Below are 22,323 nucleotides of genomic sequence, written 5' to 3' on the forward strand. Positions count from 1 at the left end.
GGCCTATTTCTCTCTTCAGATGTTTTCAGCAACATGTTTCAGTGATTTTAGTCCAACATGAGATCCGTGACAGTCGGCTGGAGAAGCCAGACCTACGTGACGCGCTCGTTAACGTGCAGAACGTACGCTGAAGGCGGCGTCTCTTCGGTGAGATCTGAGGCAGTTTTTGGACCTCGGGGAGACGGATCAGTCCGATGGTCGGTGCGTCAGGGCTTCAGGACAGTCACATAATGACTCTAAGGTATCTCTGCATGTCAGACTGAAACTTCTCCCAACAAACAGAGATTCCATCAGTAATCTGCAACTATTCTGATAACCCATGAATCAGTTTGAGTGATTTTTGATGATAAAACAGGTAAACTAGTGTGATGTCAGCGTGTTAAATGTGAATGTGTCCTAGTGTCTTCTCTCCTCTGGGACAGGACACTCGAGATCTGACAGAAAAAGTAGTTTTCAGCCTCTCAAACACGGAGGTTTTCTTGCCTTTCTCTGTTTTTATATCAAATTAAACTGAATATCTTTGAGTTGAGGACAAAACAAGACATTTGAGTAAAACACCGATGCACATTTGTCACAATTTTCTGACATTTTAGGGACACAAAGTAATCAATAAAGCCAGAGAATAATCCGTTAGTTGCAGCCGGTAGTTTTTATCTCGAGTGAATAAACCAAGAAGCAGAATTTCATTTAACGTTTGTACAGTTTGAAGAGTCGGAGAAACTGAGTGTTTTAGACATTTATCAGGTTTAAGTTCTCCAGTTCTCAGCTTTGAGATTCTCGGGGGAAGCCAACGTAACACAATCTTTGGGGACATTCTCAAACGCTTAACGTGAAAAAGCTTAACGTGACTTAAGCCCGTTTCATGCTTCTGTGGAGGCTCCAGCAGAGCTTCCTCCGTAGCTACGTAGGTGGCCTGGTCACTATACTGGTGTGTGGGTCGAGCCGGGTGTGTGTCTGTGTGTCTGTCTGTGTGTGTGTGGGGGGGGTGTGAGAGAGAGAGTGTGTGTGTGTGTGTGTGTGTGTGAGAGTGTGTGTGTCTGTGTGAGTATCTGTGTGTGTGTGTGTGTGTCGTGTGTGTGTCTGTGTGAGTATCTGTGTGTATCTCTGTGTATTTGTGTGTGTGTGAGAGAGTGAGTATGTGTGTGGGGGGGAGAGAGTGTGTGTCTGTGTGAGTATCTGTGTGTATTTGTGTGTGTGTGTGTTTGAGTTAGTGTGTGTGTGTGTGTATGTAGGTGTCTGTGTGAGAGTGTGTGTGAGTCCGCGTTTGTGTGTCTGTGTGGGGGGTGTGTGAGAGAGAGTGAGTGAGTGGGGGGGAGAGTGTGTGTCTGTGTGAGTTTGTGTATCTCTGTATTTGTGTGTGGGGTGTGTGTGTTTGAGTTAGTGTGTGTGTGTGAAAGAGTGAGTGGGTGTGTGTGGGGGGGAGATAGTGTGTCTGTGTGTGTGTATCTGTGTGTGTGAGTGTGAGAGTGTGTGTGTGTGAGTGTGTGTGTGTGAGTCTGTGTGTGTGTGTGTGTGAGTCTGTGTATGTGTGAGTGTGAGTGTGTGTGTGAGTGTGAGAGAGTGTGTGTGTGTGTGAGTGTGAGAGTGTGTGAGTGTGAGAGTCTGTGTGTGTGTGAGAGTGTGTGTGTGTGAGTGTGTGTGTGTGAGTCTGTGTGTGTGTGTGTGTGTGAGTCTGTGTGTATGTGTGTGTGTGTATTCTCATGGGCTTTATAAATCCTAACGTGAAAAGCCTTAACATGGTTTAATGTACCTAAACAAAGATCACCAAATTTCTCTCTCATATTACTCCTCAACCACTGAAAACTGTCAAAACATCTAATCCAAAGTCCAATTATTATGTATGTTATCTGACATGAAGGGTTTGTGCTTCATTAGAGCCGATTGTAAGGAAAAGGCTTAAAAACAGAAACCCTTAATGTCAGATAACACCCATAATAACTGGACTCTGGGTTCGAGTTTTTGACAGTTTTCAGTGGTTATGAGGAGCAATATGAGAGAGCAATTTGATAATCATTGATCATTGTTTAGGTACATTAAACCACGTTAAGCCTTTTCACGTTAAGCGGTTTAGAAAGTCCCGAATCTAAATGTAATCTGAATACAATCTCCACTCAGATTAACAGCATCAGAAGTGCAACTCTCAACATTTCCTAATGTCCAAATCAGATAAAAAAAACAAACAGCCAAAGAGTCTTAAAGTACTTAAATCACACCCGTCACGTTATCCAGTCTGAATTCATCCGAGCCAATCCTTCGTAGCCTCTGAAACACGAGCGGGAATATTGCTAGAAAACTATGTTGCTACGCGCCGAAGGCTGGCTCACTTAAAGTCTATTATTCATGTGTTCATAGCTGACATCACTTCCTGTGGCTGCGGCGTCGTGCTGCTAGTTAGTGGCTTTAAAAGTGGAGCTAAACTCTCTCGGTAACGGGCGATTGTGTGTTTACAGACGCCGAGTTGAAGGCGGGATAAGTTAGTGTGTCTCGTGAAGCAGCCGGAAACATTCACGCTGTATGAACGGGCGATAACATCTGGAACAGCTGCTCGGAAAAGAGCAAATGCCCTTCAGCTACGGAGGATTTTAAACACCCCCAAATTAAAGCAAAGTGAAATATAATGCACGCTATGTTTCCTGTACAATACGTGGACATTTACGCTCACACAACAGCAGAGAAAACGTTTTTAAAAAGGACAATTATTTAGGGCTTTGTCTTTAATAACGAAGAACTGTGACATTCAACTCAAATCACAACACAGGAAACAAAGTTTAGGAACTATAGAGCCGATTTAAGTTCACTTATGTGTTGATACGTGATCTACACAGGGATGCACTGAATCCAGGATTTTGCTTCTGATTGGGCTGAATATTTGGGCTTTTTGACGGGGTTGGGTTTATGTTGAACCTTAGAATATGTTCCCAGGGAACCGAACCCTACGCTGTCACTAGACGCGCTACGCTGGTCACCGTAGTGACGGCGCCGTTGATTACGGGAAGGTGTTTACGTAGGTGAAACGTTCAATGCAGCAGGCTGTGAGGAAGTGGACATGGATCTGGTGATCAGAAAAAGTTGTTTGGCAGTAATTTCAGTCAAAAGAAGGCCATTCAAGTCCAGCTACATGTTCAATCTGCTCAATGCTGATTGGTCTGGTGGTGGCGAGGACCCTAAACTATACACAACATGGCCACTGTTACAACATCTGGTCTGAAACATCTGGAAGAATACGAGTTGTTCATGAAGGAATCTCCAGACAGCAGCCAGAATGCAGCAACTTCAGGTACAGCAAAGGAAGGACAGTCCCTGTTTACTTCATTCATGAGTTTACTGGGTTCATGGACTGAGGATGGGAGGAGGAGTCAGCACAATCTCAACCAGGGGGTTCAGGGTTCAGACCAACCCCAAAAATCTGGATTCAGTGCATCCCTAGTTTTGACAAATGTTTAAACACATATTTGTACTTAATAGATCCTTCGTTTGGTGCCTGTACTTTTTTTCTTCATCTGTAAAAAGCTAAAAACTCTCCCTTTTCTTCTTATAAGAGTGTTAGTTGTGTGTCTCTGCTGCCCTCTGCTGGACAACGCTGAGATATAATTAAACATTTCCTCCCTTTGTTTCCCGTGTTGTGATTTGATTTCACACAATAACAAACAATCCAATCAGTTAATAGAGAGTAGGGTTGGGTATCCTTTGGAGTTTTATTATTCTGATTCCTAAACATATTCTTGAAAAACTGAAAAATGACATCAAAGAAAGGCTCTTTTATAGAGTGACAGATACAGCCACACTTTGGACTGCTTGGCTTCAGGCATTTTAAATGCACCAAAAGCTAGCTAGCTAACGACGAGCGAGTGTAATAAGTTTACTAGCGATGCCGTGCAGTCAGTGAATAGTTAATATGCTTTTACGTCTGTTCTGGTGAGCCCAGAGGGGAGATATTGCATTTTAAAAGCAGCCTACATTTACGACAGCTAGCTAACAGTAGACTACAGAGAGAGGGGGAGATTTTTAAGAGGGAAAATATTTCAGTCGACACATCAAGTGGAACCGAAATGAGGAACCGAAATCTGCGTTCTAATCCGGTCTGATTCCTACCCGTTGTGTAGGAACCAGGTTTCGGTACCCAACCCTAGTAAAGAGACATAAAACTTAAATAATTGTCCTTTTAACGTTCTTCTTTCTTTGAAGAAAGACAGTAAATGCAAACTTTGTTCACTTTGTTTTTGCTTCAGGCATTTTAAATCTACGGAAGTTGATAAGAAGGTTACACGGCAGCTCTAACGTACCCAAGCACCGGCGACCGAACTCTGAGCCGTCCGCTACGACAACAACCAGCCGAGTCTCGCCGGCGGCTTGCTAAAGGTACTAATGTCTTCTACACCGAGAACTAGAAAACACTTTGAAGGTAACTTCAGGTCCCCATGTTTGTGTCTACGTGTCTGATGGGGACAAAGATCTGTGAAACTGGTTCAGTATGGAGCGAGAACGCTGTAACCGGCCACCATAAATACAGTTAGTCACTAAAAGTTCTGTTGTTGCTGCTGACAGACTCAGATCATTATTCTAAGAGTCTGACAACATTATGGGATGGATCCCTACAGAGATAGACCTTTTAATTAAAGAGTAAGATCCTTTTAGTTAAACATGAAACAGCCCCGAAATCACCATCACCAAACTCCACCAGACTCCATGTAAATAATCAGGACTTTTAGCGTGTATAGAGCCAGCATATCTCCACCAGACTCCATGTAAATAATCAGGACTTTTAGCGTGTATAGAGCCAGCATATCTCCACCAGACTCCATGTAAATAATCAGGACTTTTAGCGTGTATAGAGCCAGCATATCTCCACCAGACTCCATGTAAATAATCAGGACTTTTAGTGTGTATAGAGCCAGCATATCTCCACCAGACTCCATGTAAATAATCAGGACTTTTAGCGTGTATAGAGCCAGCATATCTCCACCAGACTCCATGTAAATAATCAGGACTTTTAGCGTGTATAGAGCCAGCATATTTCCACCAGACTCCTGGTTTGGTTGAAATAAACCCTTAATTCACCCATTTACATGTGGAGATATGCTGGCTCTATACACGCTGAAAGTCCTGATTATTTACATGGAGTCTGGTGGAGATATGCTGGCTCTATACACGCTAAAAGTCCTGATTATTTACATGGAGTCTGGTGGAGATATGCTGGCTCTATACACGCTAAAAGTCCTGATTATTTACATGGAGTCTGGTGGAGATATGCTGGCTCTTTACACGCTAAAAGTCCTGATTATTTACATGGAGTCTGGTGGAGATATGCTGGCTCTTTACACGCTAAAAGTCCTGATTATTTACATGGAGTCTGGTGGAGTTTGGTGATGGAGATTTCGGGGCGTTTTCATGTTAAACTAAAAGGATCTTACTCTTTAACTAAAAGGTCTATCTCTGTAGGGATCCATCCCATAATGTTGTCAGACACTTAGTGTGTTTTGAACAAGATGGCGTCTAGCAGAAAGCTGTGTTAGCAGAGTGTCTTTGTTGTGTAGAGAAAGAGGTAAAATGTGTAAAGTCCAGATGCTGAGAGCGTTGGTGAAGCAGCGACTAACTGCGGCATTCTCGTTCAACCCTGGACCCATTTTCAAAGATATTAGTTCCCATCAGTCACTGAGACACAAAAACATGGAACAATAGGGTCCACGATGCAAAAACAACCCCTAAAGTTACCCTTAAAGTAAAACACGTTAAGATTGACCGAAAAATCAAAGTAAAGATGCAAAACATCAGAGACAGACGTTAGGTGAAGGAACACTGAAGCGTTCGAAGACGCGGGAGAAACGTGATGCTGCGAAACGGGAAGTCGTAGAAAAATACACGTTAGAAAGGTGCGTCTGAGACGGTACGATCTCCGCTGACAACAAAGCTCCCGAAATATTATCAAAGACAGGTTTTAGGAAAAGGAGCCAAGGGGGAGAAACTGAGAACTGGAACATCTATACATAATTATTCTGTTCTTAGACTTAAAGTGTTAAAATGGTTTTCTGTCTGATAAACTGAGTCATCCTTGTTGTTGTTGTTGTTGTTGTTGTTGTTGTTTCCACCGTTGTGTCCCCCCCACCCCCCCCCAGCCCCCCCCACCCCGCCCAGTGCTGGTGACAAATATACAACTAGTACACAATCTTCATTATTTTAAGTCAACCAAACTCTCTGTCTGTCCCCCGTTTTGAAGCGTGAAGAAGTTCCACCTCGGTGTCCAGACTACGCAGACACTTTGTTATCCTTCTGGAAGGAAAGAGACACACACACACACACACACACACACACACACACACACACACACACACAGAGAGACACACACACACACACACACACACACACACACACAGAGAGAGACACACACACACACACACACACACACAGAGAGAGACACACACACACACACACACACACACACACACACACACACACACACAGAGAGAGAGACACACACACACACACACACACACACACACACACAGAGAGAGAGACACACACACACACACACACACACACACACACACACACACACACACACACACACACACACACACACACACAGAGAGAGAGACACACACACACACACACACACACACACACACACAGAGAGACACGACACACACACACACACACACACAGAGAGAGACACACACACACACACACACACACACACACACACACACACACACACACACACACACACAGAGAGAGACACACACACACACACACACACACACACACACACACAGAGAGAGAGAGACACACACACACACACACACACACACACACACACACACACACACACACACACACACACACACAGAGAGAGAGACACACACACACAGACGCACACACAGACACACACACAGAGAGACACACACACACACACACACACACAGACACACACACAGAGAGACACACACACACACAGGCACACACAGACACACACACAGAGAGAGACACACACACACACAGGCACACACACACACACACACACACACACAGAGAGACACACACACACACACACACACACACACAGAGAGAGACACACACACACACACACACACACAGAGAGACACACACACACACAGGCACACACACACACACACACACAGAGAGACACACACACACACACACACACACACACAGAGAGAGAGACACACACACACACGCACACACACACAGAGAGAGAGAGACACACACACACACACACACACACAGAGACACACACACACACACACACACACACACACACACACAGAGAGACACACACACACACACGCACACACACACACACACAGAGAGACACACACACACACACACACACACAGAGAGACACACACACACACACACACACAGAGAGACACACACACACACACACACACACAGAGAGACACACACACACACACACACACACACAGAGAGAGACACACAGAGAGACACACACACACACACACACACACACACACACACACACACACACACACAGAGACACACACACACACACACACACACAGAGAGACACACACACACACACACACACAGAGAGAGACACACACACACACACACACACAGAGACACACACACACACACACACACACACAGAGAGACAGACAGAGACACACACCGGGTTAAAAATACACACTTCTTATACACACCAGAGTACACATGTTTTCAGACAGAAACAGTGAAGAGGTTAACCCTCCAGTTGGCATCGATAGACAGACTGGACTGATAGATATTTGTTTGTTTTTAATATATATAGTAATGTTACCCTGTATGCCGATAGGTCAGCGAACTCCCGCCCGGCCTGGTTTCCCCGGTAACCGCCCCTGAAGCCCCCCCCCGGCGGACCGAAGGACCCTCTGCTGGCCGAGCGGCCGCGGCTGCCACGGTAACCCATCCCTCCGCGTCCACGGTAACCACCACGGCCTCGACGCAGAGGGAGCCCAAACGTCTCAGCATTCATCCTACGCTCCTCGGCCCAGGTCTGCCTCCGCTCCCTACAGGAGGAGAGGAGGGGAGGAGGAGAGAGGAGAGGGGAGAGGGGAGGAGAGAGGAGAGGAGGGAGGAGAGGAGAGGAGGAGTAGGAGAGGAGGAGGGGAGGAGAGAGAGGAGAGGAGGAGGAGAGAGAGGAGAGGAGGAGTGGGAGAGGAGAGAGAGGAGAGGAGGAGTGGGAGAGGAGAGAGAGGAGAGGAGGAGAGAGAGGAGAGGAGGAGTAGGAGAGGAGAGGAGGGAGGAGAGAGAGGAGGAGGAGGAGAGGAGGGAGGAGAGGAGAGAGAGGAGAGAGAGAGGAGAGGAGGAGTAGGAGAGGAGGGAGGAGAGGAGAGAGAGGAGAGAGAGGAGAGAGGAAAGGAGGGAGAGGAGGAGAGAGGAGAGAAGTAGGAGAGGGAGAGGAGGAGAGGAGGAGTAGGAGAGGGAGAGGAGAGGAGGAGAGGAGAGAGAGGAGGAGTAGGAGAGGGAGAGGGAGAGGAGGAGAGGGAGAGGAGAGGAGAGAGAGGAGAGGAGAGAGAGGAGAGGAGGAGGAGTAGGAGAGGAGGGAGGAGAGGAGGAGAGGAGGGAGGAGAGGAAAAGAGGGAGGAGGAGAGGAGAGGAGGAGAGGAACGAGAGTAGGAGAGGAAGGAGGAGAGAGGAGGAGAGGAGAATATCTGAGTTATCACCTTTGATGCCATCTCCTCAGACATTTAGCTGGTATGTTCTAGACCCAGTAATGAATGGATGAAATGTTCTAGACCCAGTAATGAATGGATGAAAGGAGAACATGTTCTAGACCCAGTAATGAATGGATGACATGTTCTAGACCCAGTAATGAATGGATGAAATGTTCTAGACCCAGTAATGAATGGATGAAAGGAGAACATGTTCTAGACCCAGTAATGAATGGATGACATGTTCTAGACCCAGTAATGAATGGATGAAATGTTCTAGACCCAGTAATGAATGGATGAAAGGAGAACATGTTCTAGACCCAGTAATGAATGGATGACATGTTCTAGACCCAGTAATGAATGGATGAAATGTTCTAGACCCAGTAATGAATGGATGAAAGGAGAACATGTTCTAGTCCCAGTAATGAATGGATGAAATGTTCTAGACCCAGTAATGAATGGATGAAATGTTCTAGACCCAGTAATGAATGGATGAAAAGAGAACATGTTCTAGACCCAGTAATGAATGGATGAAAGGAGACCATGTTCTAGACCCAGTAATGAATGGATGAAAAGAGAACATGTTCTAGGCCCAGTAATGAATGGATGAAAAGAGAACATGTTCTAGACCCAGTAATGAATGGATGAAAGGAGAATGTAACTGAGTTTATGTGATCTTGCCTATAGTTTCATGGTGTGTTTGAGGAACAGGTCTTACCTCGGGAAACCAGAGACTCCAGACTTCTCATTCGCTTTCCTGAGGAATCAACAACAAGAACATGTTAGCTGTTTACACTACTACTACTACAGCTGTTTACACTACTAGTACTAGTACTACTACTACTACTACTACTACTACAGCTGTTTACACTACTAGTACTACTACTACTACTACTACAGCTGTTTACACTACTAGTACTAGTACTACTACTACTACTACTACTACAGCTGTTTACACTACTAGTACTAGTACTACTACTACAGCTGTTTACACTACTAGTACTAGTACTACTACTACTACTACTACTACTACTACAGCAGTTTACACTACTACAGCTGTTTACACTACTACAGCTGTTTACACTACTACACTACTACAGCTGTTTACACTACTACAGCTGTTTACACTACTACAGCTGTTTACACTACTACAGCTGTTTACACTACTACAGCTGTTTACACTACTACACTACTACAGCTGTTTACACTACTACAGCTGTTTACACTACTACAGCTGTTTACACTACTACAGCTGTTTACACTACTACAGCTGTTTTACTACAGCTGTTTACACTACTACACTACTACAGCTGTTTACACTACTACAGCTGTTTACACTACTACAGCTGTTTACACTACTACAGCTGTTTACACTACTACAGCTGTTTCAGACTAAAGAAACAATTCTAACGCTGACACTGGGAGCGGGACAGACTGACAGATTAGGACAGATTAGGACAGATTAGGACAGACTGGGACAGACTGGGACAGACTGGGACAGACTGACAGATTAGGACAGACTGGGAAAGGTTGGGACAGACTGGGACAGGTACCTGGTGTCGTCGCAGGAGATGTTGTCGAAGAAGGACTTGGACTTGTCGTAGTAGCAGTTGGGTCCGAGAGGATCCCCCTCTTCCTCGGCGGTCCCTTCGGTGAGGAGGGATTCCACGCCGGCGTCCACCTTCTCCTCTCCGTTCACCGCCTTCTCAGACCTCTCCGTCTTCTCGTCTGAGAGGACAAAGACAGGCTCAGCCCTTCACCATAACAACCTGTCTCAGCCTTTCACCATAACAACCTGTCTCAGCCTTTCACCATAACAACCTGTCTCAACCTTTCACCATAACAACCTGTCTCAGCCTTTCACCATAACAACCTGTCTCAGCCCTTCACCATAACAACCTGTCTCAGCCTTTCACCATAACAACCTGTCTCAGCCCTTCACCATAACAACCTGTCTCAGCCTTTCACCATAACAACCTGTCTTAGCCCTTCACCATAACAACCTGTCTCCGCCTTTCACCATAACAACCTGTCTCAGCCCTTCACCATAACAACCTGTCTCAGCCCTTCACCATAACAACCTGTCTCAGCCTTTCACCATAACAACCTGTCTCCGCCTTTCACCATAACAAGCTGTCCGAGCACCAATCCAACGTGAGGGTCTAACTCTTCACCGTAACAAGCTGCCAGAGAACCAGACTCTTCACCGTAACAAGCTGCCAGAGAACCAGACTCTTCACCGTAACAATCTGCCAGAGAACCAGACTCTTCACCGTAACAAGCCGCCAGAGAACCAGACTCTTCACCGTAACAAGCTGCCAGAGAACCAGACTCTTCACCGTAACAAGCTGCCAGAGAACCAGACTTCACCGTAACAAGCTGCCAGAGAACCAGACTCTTCACCGTAACAAGCTGCCAGAGAACCAGACTCTTCACCGTAACAAGCCGCCAGAGAACCAGACTCTTCACCGTAACAAGCTGCCAGAGAACCAGACTCTTCACCGTAACAATCTTCCAGAGAACCAGACTCTTCACTCTTCACCGTAACAAGCCGCCAGAGAACCAGACTCTTCAACATAATAAGCTGCCAGAGAACCAGACTCTTCACCGTAACAAGCTGCCAGAGAACCAGACTCTTCACCGTAACAAGCTGCCAGAGAACCAGACTCTTCACCGTAACAAGCTGCCAGAGAACCAGACTCTTCACCGTAACAAGCTGCCAGAGAACCAGACTCTTCACCGTAACAAGCTGCCAGAGAACCAGACTCTTCACCGTAACAAGCTGCCAGAGAACCAGACTCTTCACCGTAACAAGCTGCCAGAGAACCAGACTCTTCACCGTAACAAGCTGCCAGAGAACCAGACTCTTCACCGTAACAAGCTGCCAGAGAACCAGACTCTTCACCGTAACAAGCTGCCAGAGAACCAGACTCTTCACCGTAACAAGCTGCCAGAGAACCAGACTCTTCACCATAACAAGCTGCCAGAGAACCAGACTCTTCACCATAACAAGCTGCCAGAGAACCAGACTCTTCACCGTAACAAGCTGCCAGAGAACCAGACTCTTCACCGTAACAAGCTGCCAGAGAACCAGACTCTTCACCGTAACAAGCTGCCAGAGAACCAGACTCTTCACCGTAACAAGCTGCCAGAGAACCAGACTTCACCGTAAGGTACCTTTGAGCTTGAGCTTGCTCTGGAACTCCCGGTCGATCTCCTCCTTGTTGAACTGGGCGTTGGCGCTCTCAAAGTCGAAGTCTTTCTCAAACTTCACCGGGCCGTCCCGGCGAACGTTGAAGCGTCCTCGGCCGCGGTGTCCTCCGCCACGCCCACGCCGGCTCGCCTGGGCTCCGGCAGCCGCTGGATCACACAGACATTAATACACAATCAGACATTAATACACACACACACAATCAGACATTAATACACACACACACAATCAGACATTAATACACACACACAATCAGACATTAATACACACACACAATCAGACATTAATACACACACACACAATCAGACATTAATACACAATCAGACATTAATACACACACAATCAGACATTAATACACACACACACAATCAGACATTAATACACAATCAGACATTAATACACACACAATCAGACATTAATACACACACACACACAATCAGACATTAATACACACACACACACAATCAGACATTAATACACACACACACAATCAGACATTAATACACACACACACAATCAGACATTAATACACACACACACAATCAGACATTAATACACAATCAGACATTAATACACACACACAATCAGACATTAATACACACACACAATCAGACATTAATACACACACACAATCAGACATTAATACACACACACACAATCAGACATTAATACACACACACACAATCAGACATTAATACACACACACACAATCAGACATTAATACACACACACACAATCAGACATTAATACACAATCAGACATTAATACACACACAATCAGACATTAATATACACACAATCAGACATTAATATACACACAATCAGACATTAATATACACACAATCAGACATTAATATACACACACAATCAGACATTAATATACACACAATCAGACATTAATATACACACACACAATCAGACATTAATACACACACACACAATCAGACATTAATACACACACACAGAATCAGACATTAATACACACACACAGAACACACACACAATCAGACATTAATACACACACACAATCAGACATTAATACACACACACAATCAGACATTAATACACACACACACAATCAGACATTAATACACACACACACAATCAGACATTAATACACACACACACAATCAGACATTAATACACACACACACAATCAGACATTAATACACACACACACAATCAGACATTAATACACACACACAATCAGACATTAATACACACACACACACAGAATCAGACATTAATACACACACACACAGAATCAGACATTAATACACACACACACAATCAGACATTAATACACACACACAATCAGACATTAATACACACACAATCAGACATTAATACACACACAATCAGACATTAATACACACACAATCAGACATTAATACACACACAATCAGACATTAATACACACACACACAATCAGACATTAATACACACACACACACACAATCAGACATTAATACACACACACAATCAGACATTAATATACACACACAATCAGACATTAATACACAATCAGACATTAATACACACACAATCAGACATTAATACACACACACACAATCAGACATTAATACACACACACAATCAGACATTAATACACACACACACAATCAGACATTAATACACACACAATCAGACATTAATACACACACACAATCAGACATTAATACATACACAATCAGACATTAATACACACACAATCAGACATTAATACACACACACAACCAGACATTAATACACACACACACACATACACACACCACAGAATCAGACATTAATATACACACACACACACAATCAGACATTACACACACACACACACACACACACACACACACACACAACAGAATCAGACATTAAGTGGGGTAGCCCTGTGGTCTCACCTGATTGGCTAAAGACAGAGTCGGGTAGTCCTGTGGTCTCACCTGATTGGCTAAAGACAGAGTCGGGTAGTCCTGTGGTCTCACCTGATTGGCTAAAGACCGAGTGGGGTAGTCCTGTGGTCTCACCTGATTGGCTAAAGACCGAGTGGGGTAGCCCTGTGGTCTCACCTGATTGGCTAAAGACCGAGTGGGGCAGTCCTGTGGTCTCACCTGATTGGCTAAAGACCGAGTGGGTAGTCCTGTGGTCTCACCTGATTGGCTAAAGACCGAGTGGGGCAGTCCTGTGGTCTCACCTGATTGGCTAAAGACCGAGTGGGGCAGTCCTGTGGTCTCACCTGATTGGCTAAAGACCGAGTGGGGTAGTCCTGTGGTCTCACCTGATTGGCTAAAGACCGAGTGGGGCAGTCCTGTGGTCTCACCTGATTGGCTAAAGACCGAGTGGGGTAGCCCTGTGGTCTCACCTGATTGGCTGAAGACGGAGTGGGGCAGCCCTGTGGTCTCACCTGATTGGCTGAAGACGGAGTGGGGCAGCCCTGTGGTCTCACCTGATTGGCTAAAGACCGAGTGGGGTAGTCCTGTGGTCTCACCTGATTGGCTGAAGACGGAGTGGGGCAGCCCTGTGGGGGAGGGTCTCTCCCCAGCGATGATGCGTGAGGCGGAGATGGTTCTGGGGGCAGACCAGGCGTGGCTGCCGCGCCCCCCCCTCCGTGAGTCCACGGCCTCCAGGTGCTGCTGGACCTTCTGGACGGAGGAGGGGGGGCCGGGCGGCAGTGGGGGGCTCCTGCGTCCCAGCCCGGGGGCCGGGGCCGTGCTGGCGGCTGCCGGGGCAGACGGGCAGTTTGGATCACCTGCTCCAGGACGGGCTCTTCCTCAGAGGGTCCAGGCCGGGGCTGCTGCGACCTGGGGGGGTGGAGGGGGGGACACACGATGCTGGACATTAGGGTTATTATTATTATTATTATTATTATTATTATAATAATAATAATAATAATAATAATAATAATATATTATCGCCTCTTAGTCTTCCACAAAGCCCAAACACTGTCATCCTACTGAATCAAAGTCTCAATGGTGCCTCATCAGGGCCATATTTAGTCCAGATAGAGCCTGTATCAGGGCCATGTTTAGTCCAGATAGAGCCTGTATCAGGGCCATATTTAGTCCAGATAGAGCCTGTATCAGGGCCATATTTAGTCCAGATAGAGCCTGTATCAGGGCCAGATTTAGTCCAGATAGAGCCTGTATCAGGGCCATGTTTAGTTCAGTTTGTTATAAGTCACCATGTCTGGTAGCCTACAGTAAAGGGCCAGTATGTACTATATTTCCTGTATTCATTGAAGCCTCTGTGTTGACAGGCTTGTGGTGATGCTCAATGTGCTCTAGTTTGGTGCTGCGAGTTAGTTTGGTTTAGTCATGGTTCATGTGTGTAATAAACATTACACCGGATCGTGCAGGCCTACGTAGTGTGCAACTCTTCCCGGGCCATCGGTTGAACCTACAGCCTGAAGACTTACCGACACCAACGGGTCCGAACTGGGGGGAAACCAGCGGGCTGGCGCTGAACTGGTTGTAGGCCGGCGCCGGAGCCCGGTTGAAGAGCCCGTAGGACCCGGCTGACTGGAACGGAGTCGGAGCCGCCGCAGCAGAAGAAGAGCTGGAGCTCATCGACGACTGAGGAGGAAGACAGCTGAGGTTAGGGCTGGGCGATGTGGACAAGATCAGATGACTCATGATGTTTGACCAGTGACCTCGATACCACAATGATATTGTAGTGTTGGCTATCGGTGCTTTAATAACATAATTACACAATGAGAGTTTAGATCAATAATCATCAGTAATGTGGATACAATGACTAAGAGGGTAAAGGTGAATAATAGAAAAGCTAGACCAGTCTGGTGAGGTCAGAACATTACATCACTTTACTGTAATGCAGCCTTTACAACCAGGAACAGACAAAACTTATACCATATCACGATATCCAAAATCTAACATAATAGCTAGTCTCATATCACGATACTGATATAATATCAATATATTGGCCAGCTCTAGTTCGTTTCTTTGTAAATCAATACTATTCTAATGCTGAAATTACTATTCTAATGTGACTTTGTTAATAAATATGTTGGCTAACGTTAGCTGATCTCCCTCTTCTCTCCTTGGCTGAACCACGTGTCACGTCTGATGAACAGTAAGTTAGCGGGAGTGAGAAACACATGCACTGTGAGGTCTGAGCTAACGTTACGTACCGTACGTTAGTACATTACTGAGCTAACGTTAGTACATTACTGAGCTAACGTTAGTACATTACTGAGCTAACGTTAGTACATTACTGAGCTAACGTTAGTACAACATTACTGAGCTAACGTTACGTACCGTACGTTAGTACATTACTGAGCTAACGTTAGTACATTACTGAGCTAACGTTACGTACCGTACGTTAGTACATTACTGAGCTAACGTTAGTACATTACTGAGCTAACGTTACGTACCGTACGTTAGTACATTACTGAGCTAACATTAGTAAATTACTGAGCTAACATTACGTACCGTACGTTAGTACATTACTGAGCTAACGTTAGTACAAGATTACTGAGCTAACATTAGTACAACATTACTGAGCTAACGTTACGTACCGTACGTTAGTACATTACTGAGCTAAAGTTAGTACAACATTACTGAGCTAACGTTAGTACAACATTACTGAGCTAACGTTAGTACAACATTACTGAGCTAACGTTACGTATCGTACGTTAGTACATTACTGAGCTAACGTTAGTACAACATTACTGAGCTAACGTTAGTACAACATTACTGAGCTAACGTTACGTACCGTACGTTAGTACAACATTACTGAGCTAACGTTACGTACCGTACGTTAGTACAACATTACTGAGCTAACGTTAGTACAACATTACTGAGCTAACGTTAGTACAACATTACTGAGCCAACGTTACGTACCGTACGTTAGTACAACATTACTGAGCTAACGTTAGTACAACATTACTGAGCTAACGTTAGTACAACATTACTGAGCTAACGTTACGCGTCGCACGCGTTAGTACAACATTACTGAGCTAACGTTAGTACAACATTACTGAGCTAACGTTAGTACAACATTACTGAGCCAACGTTACGTACCGTACGTTAGTACAACATTACTGAGCTAACGTTAGTACAACATTACTGAGCCAACGTTACGTACCGTACGTTAGTACATTACTGAGCCAACGTTGGTACAACATTACTGAGCTAACGTTACGCACCGCACGCTAGTTGGTACATTAGCCAACGCGTTAGTACATTACTGAGCCAACGTTGGTACAACATTACTGAGCCAACGTTACGTACCGTACGTTAGTACATTACTGAGCTAACGTTAGTACAACATTACTGAGCCAACGTTACGTACCGTACGTTAGTACATTACTGAGCTAACATTAGTACAACATTACTGAGCTAACGTTACGTACCGTACGTTAGTACATTACTGAGCTAACGTTAGTACAACATTACTGAGCTAACGTTACGTACCGTACGTTAGTACAACATTACTGAGCTAACGTTAGTACAACATTACTGAGCTAACGTTAGTTCAACATTACTGAGCTAACGTTTCGTACCGTACATGTGTGTATATGTGTGTGTGTGTGTGTGTGTGTGTGTGTGTGTGTGTGTGTTACCTGGACGATGGCTGGGTCCTGAGGCAGTGAGCATGTAGGCTTGGGTTGGGGTGTGTGTGTGTGTGTGTGTGTGTGTGTGTGTGTGTGTTACCTGGACGATGGCTGGGTCCTGAGGCAGTGAGCATGTAGGCTTGGGTTAGGGGTGTGTGTGTGTGTGTGTGTGTGTGTGTGTGTGTGTGTGTGTGTGTGTGTGTGTTACCTGGACGATGGCTGGGTCCTGAGGCAGTGAGCATGTAGGCTTGGGTTAGGGTGTGTGTGTGTGTGTGTGTTACCTGGACGATGGCTGGGTCCTGAGGCAGTGAGCATGTAGGCTTGGGTTAGGGTGTGTGTGTGTGTGTGTGTGTGTGTGTGTGTGTGTGTGTGTGTGTGTGTGTTACCTGGACGATGGCTGGGTCCTGAGGCAGTGAGCATGTAGGCTTGGGTTAGGGTGTGTGTGTGTGTGTGTGTGTGTGTGTGTGTGTGTGTGTGTGTGTGTGTGTGTGTGTGTGTGTGTGTGTGTTACCTGGACGATGGCTGGGTCCTGAGGCAGTGAGCATGTAGGCTTGGGTTAGGGGTGTGTGTGTGTGTGTGTGTGTGTGTGTGTGTGTGTGTGTGTGTGTGTTACCTGGACGATGGCTGGGTCCTGAGGCAGTGAGCATGTAGGGTTGGGTGTGTGTGTGTGTGTGTGTGTGTGTGTGTGTGTGTGTGTGTGTTACCTGGACGATGGCTGGGTCCTGAGGCAGTGAGCATGTAGGCTTGGGTTAGGGTGTGTGTGTGTGTGTGTGTGTGTGTGTGTGTGTGTGTGTGTGTGTGTGTTACCTGGACGATGGCTGGGTCCTGAGGCAGTGAGCATGTAGGCTTGGGCGGCTCACACACAGTCAGGTCCTTGATGTCGCTGCCTCTGAAGATGATGTACTCAAACGTGTCATCTCGGGGGGGAATGGGCCGGTCAGTGGGCCGGTCCTCTGTGCCGAAGGAACGCACTGTCGGGAGAGGGGGGGTAGTTAGCATCACAGTTAGCATCACGGGGCATTCAAAGGTGGGACATTAGGGCTGCATGATACAAGGACAACATGCCATAGCGCTGTACGATAACTACACAACTTGCTATTAATTAACAGATGTTAAAGTAGGGTTTCACAGACTGCTGCTATCAGAGGACACAGAGCTGTGTAACATCAACCTACTGTCAGCTGTTATCAGAGGACACAGAGCTGTGTAACATCAACCTACTGTCAGCTGTTATCAGAGGACACAGAGCTGTGAACCATCAACCTACTGTCAGCTGTTATCAGAGGACACAGAGCTGTGTAACATCAACCTACTGTCAGCTGTTATCAGAGGACACAGAGCTGTGAACCATCAACCTACTGTCAGCTGTTATCAGAGGACACAGAGCTGTGAACCATCAACCTACTGTCAGCTGTTATCAGAGGACACAGAGCTGTGTAACATCAACCTACTGTCAGCTGTTATCAGAGGACACAGAGCTGTGAACCATCAACCTACTGTCAGCTGTTATCAGAGGACACAGAGCTGTGAACCATCAACCTACTGTCAGCTGTTATCAGAGGACACAGAGCTGTGAACCATCAACCTACTGTCAGCTGTTATCAGAGGACACAGAGCTGTGAACCATCAACCTAATGTCAGCTGTTAGAGGACACAGAGCTGTGAACCATCAACCTAATGTCAGCTGTTAGAGGACACAGAGCTGTGAACCATCAACCTACTGTCAGCTGTTAGAGGACACAGAGCTGTAACTTAAAAGAAATACAGACACTTTAAGATCTATCTGTGTAAAAGAGGCTGTGTGGCGTGTCCGTGTTTATTGGGGCATTTCCAGACAACATAGAACAGGAAAAGATGTTTATAAGTCATTTAGACACAAATACATATTAATAAATAACATGTTGATGTTTGAAAGTCTCGAGGTGATCTTGATATAAATGCAGATCTATGAATGTAATTTAAATAAATAATTAACCATTTTCTAATATGTCACCTGTCAATCCAGAAGGAAATATTCTGGAGCCTATTTTTCCGTCAATACTGCCGATGTTGTCTCTGCTGTAATCAGATCAGAATATATTTATGTTTATGGGAAACATCCATGTGTCCAGACGAGGCTAACAGCAGCAGTCAGACACCTTTGTGGTGGGAAAGACGTAGAAAACTCCACGCAGCCGACACACAACAGCCACGCAGCTGGTGTTCAGGAGGCCTAACGCGCTGCTCTCATGTCCGGTGTTGCCAGTTTGGTAGATTAACGTGGAAGCGCAGCGTTGGATGGATGTAGCTGGCTCGTTAGTCTTCCACACACCTCAGGAAAACGCTGACTTCACTGTGAAAGCTGTGTGCCTGGCTGCCCGTTAGAGGGATAAAAGCTGCTGGGACCTGGAAGTGGCGTTACGCGCTTTGTCGTCATAATCTGCTGTTGGTGAAGCAGGTGAGGAGAGTTCAGCCGGTCACGCAGACACTTAAGCCTCTTCACTAGCATGGGAAACTCACAGACCCTTTAACAGACAGGACTGAGAGGACACACTACAGGCACAAACATGCATTTATAGATGTATAGGTGTAGGGCTTTTTATCTCCTATTAAAACTTCCAGACTAATGGAAAGAAAACATTTATTTTACTAAACTCACATTAAAGTTATATTGCCCTTAGAAGTTACGTTGTCTTTAGTATAACTTACGTTAGTATAAGTTACGTTGTCTATAGTATAAGTTACGTTAGTATAAGTTACGTTGTCTATAGTATAAGTTACGTTAGTATAAGTTACGTTGTCTATAGTATAAGTTACGTTGTCTATAGTATAAGTTACGTTAGTATAAGTTACGTTGTCTATAGTATAAGTTACGTTAGTATAAGTTACGTTGTCTATAGTATAAGTTACGTTGTCTATAGTATAAGTTACGTTGTCTATAGTATAAGTTACGTTAGTATAAGTTACGTTGTCTATAGTATAAGTTACGTTGTCTATAGTATAGGTTACGTTAGTATAAGTTACGTTGTCTATAGTATAAGTTACGTTGTCTATAGTATAAGTTACGTTAGTATAAGTTACGTTGTCTATAGTATAAGTTACGTTAGTATAAATTACGTTGTGTTTAGTATACGGTAAGTTACGTTAGTAGAAGTTACGTGTCTTTTAGGCGAAAAGTGACGTCGCTCTTTAGATTAATTTAGGATGCCTTTAACTTTGACGTTTTAGCATCCTCGCTAGCATCCTGCTCGATGACAGTAACGCTATAGTAGGGTTAGCTTATGCTAACGCTAGCCACCTGGCTAAACGCTAATTAGTTTGTTCCCGCTCCGAGTTTAAACCCGTAGATGTCCGTCTGACACCGAAACACACTTTAATCGTTATTTTAAAAACACCAGACACACAGATAACTGCGTAAGCTAACGCTAAAGCTACCATGAGTTTTACCTTTAGCCGCAGATAACCGCATCAGCTAACGCTAGCCTGAGTGTTACCTTTAGCCACACTTAACAGCGTAAGCTAACGCTAGCCTGACAGTTACCTTTAGCCACAGATACACACAGATAACAGCATCAGCTAACACTAGCATGAGTGTTACCTTTAGCTACAGTTACACACAGATAACAGCATCAGCTAACGCTAGCATGAGTGTTACCTTTAGCTACAGTTACACACAGATAACCGCATCAGCTAACGCTAGCATGAGTGTTACCTTTAGCTACATTTACACACAGCTAACAGCATCAGCTAACGCTAGCATGAGTGTTACCTTTAGCCACAGTTAACAGCGTAAGCTAACGCTAGCCTGACAGTTACCTTTAGCCATAGATACACACAGATAACAGCATCAACTAACGCTAGCATGAGTGTTACCTTTAGCCACAGTTAACAGCGTAAGCTAACGCTAGCCTGACAGTTACCTTTAGCCACAGATACACACAGATAACAGCATCAACTAACGCTAGCATGAGTGTTACCTTTAGCTACAGTTACACACAGATCAGCGTAAGCTAACGCTAGCCTGACAGCTACCTTTAGCCACAGATAACAGCGTAAGCTAATGCTAACGCTAGCCTGACAGTTACCTTTAGCCACAGATAACAGCGTAAGCTAGCTAATGCTAACGCTAGCCTGACAGTTACCTTTAGCCAGTGCGACAGTAGAGTTCTCGGTGTCGATGGTGTACAGGATCCCTTCATAGCGGATCTCGGCCTTGGAGATCAGGCTGATCTTGCTGCCGAGGTACGGCGTCCCGCCGCTCATGGTGTCCGCTGCCAACCGGCGGTCAGCGCGCAAGAAACCCGATGGAGCCTTGTGTCGCGAGCAGACAGAAGGAGATTGTTTCTGCTTTCTTTCCACTCACAAGCTCTGGTCACAGCTACAACATGGCTACCTCATCCTCCATCGGATGGCTGCGAGCGCGCGGGCTAACGGGAAGTTGTAGTATCGCGCGTTTACGCTCTGTCGTGAGATCTAGATCTGTGTGAGATAGAGGAGCAAACACCAAACGCTGTGTGTGTGTGTGTGTGTGTGTGTGTGTGTGTGTGTGTGTGCAGAGCGAAGAGACTGAGAGTGTGTGTGTGTGTGTGTGTGTGTGTGTGTGTGTGTGTGTGTGCAGAGCGAAGAGACTGAGACTGAGTGTGTGTGTGTGTGTGTGTGTGTGTGTGTGTGTGTGTGTGTGTGTGTGTGTGTGTGTGTGTGTGTGTGTGTGTGCAGAGCGCAGAGACTGAGAGAGCGAGTAGTGTAGCGGAATAAAACGTCCAAAATAGCGATACAACACATTAAAAGCCTCAATAGATTCAGAGTACACACGTGTGTAGCGCCACATACAATCTATTAATTTCACTTCAGCTTTATTTACAGTATCAAATCATAACAAGAGTTATTTTACAGATAGAG

The 22,323-nt window shown here is 45.3% G+C and overlaps 1 protein-coding gene across 1 annotated transcript; it reads right to left on the bottom strand.

Moving 5' to 3' along the window:
• Window positions 1–6,123: 6,123 nt before the first annotated feature.
• Window positions 6,124–21,895, bottom strand: lsm14aa (LSM14A mRNA processing body assembly factor a). Its single transcript, XM_028585289.1, has 9 exons — window positions 21,567–21,895; window positions 18,253–18,416; window positions 15,289–15,445; window positions 14,362–14,643; window positions 11,847–12,029; window positions 10,223–10,397; window positions 9,388–9,426; window positions 7,796–8,024; window positions 6,124–6,267 (listed from the first exon to the last, which is right to left on the bottom strand). The coding sequence occupies exons 1-9, from the start codon at window positions 21,685–21,687 to the stop codon at window positions 6,244–6,246; spliced, it is 1,374 nt and encodes a 457-aa protein (XP_028441090.1). The 5' UTR covers window positions 21,688–21,895; the 3' UTR covers window positions 6,124–6,243.
• Between the last annotated feature and the right edge of the window lie 428 nt (window positions 21,896–22,323).

This window comes from Perca flavescens, chromosome 8 (assembly GCF_004354835.1).
Source record: "Perca flavescens isolate YP-PL-M2 chromosome 8, PFLA_1.0, whole genome shotgun sequence".
In the NCBI taxonomy this organism is placed as follows: domain Eukaryota; kingdom Metazoa; phylum Chordata; class Actinopteri; order Perciformes; family Percidae; genus Perca; species Perca flavescens.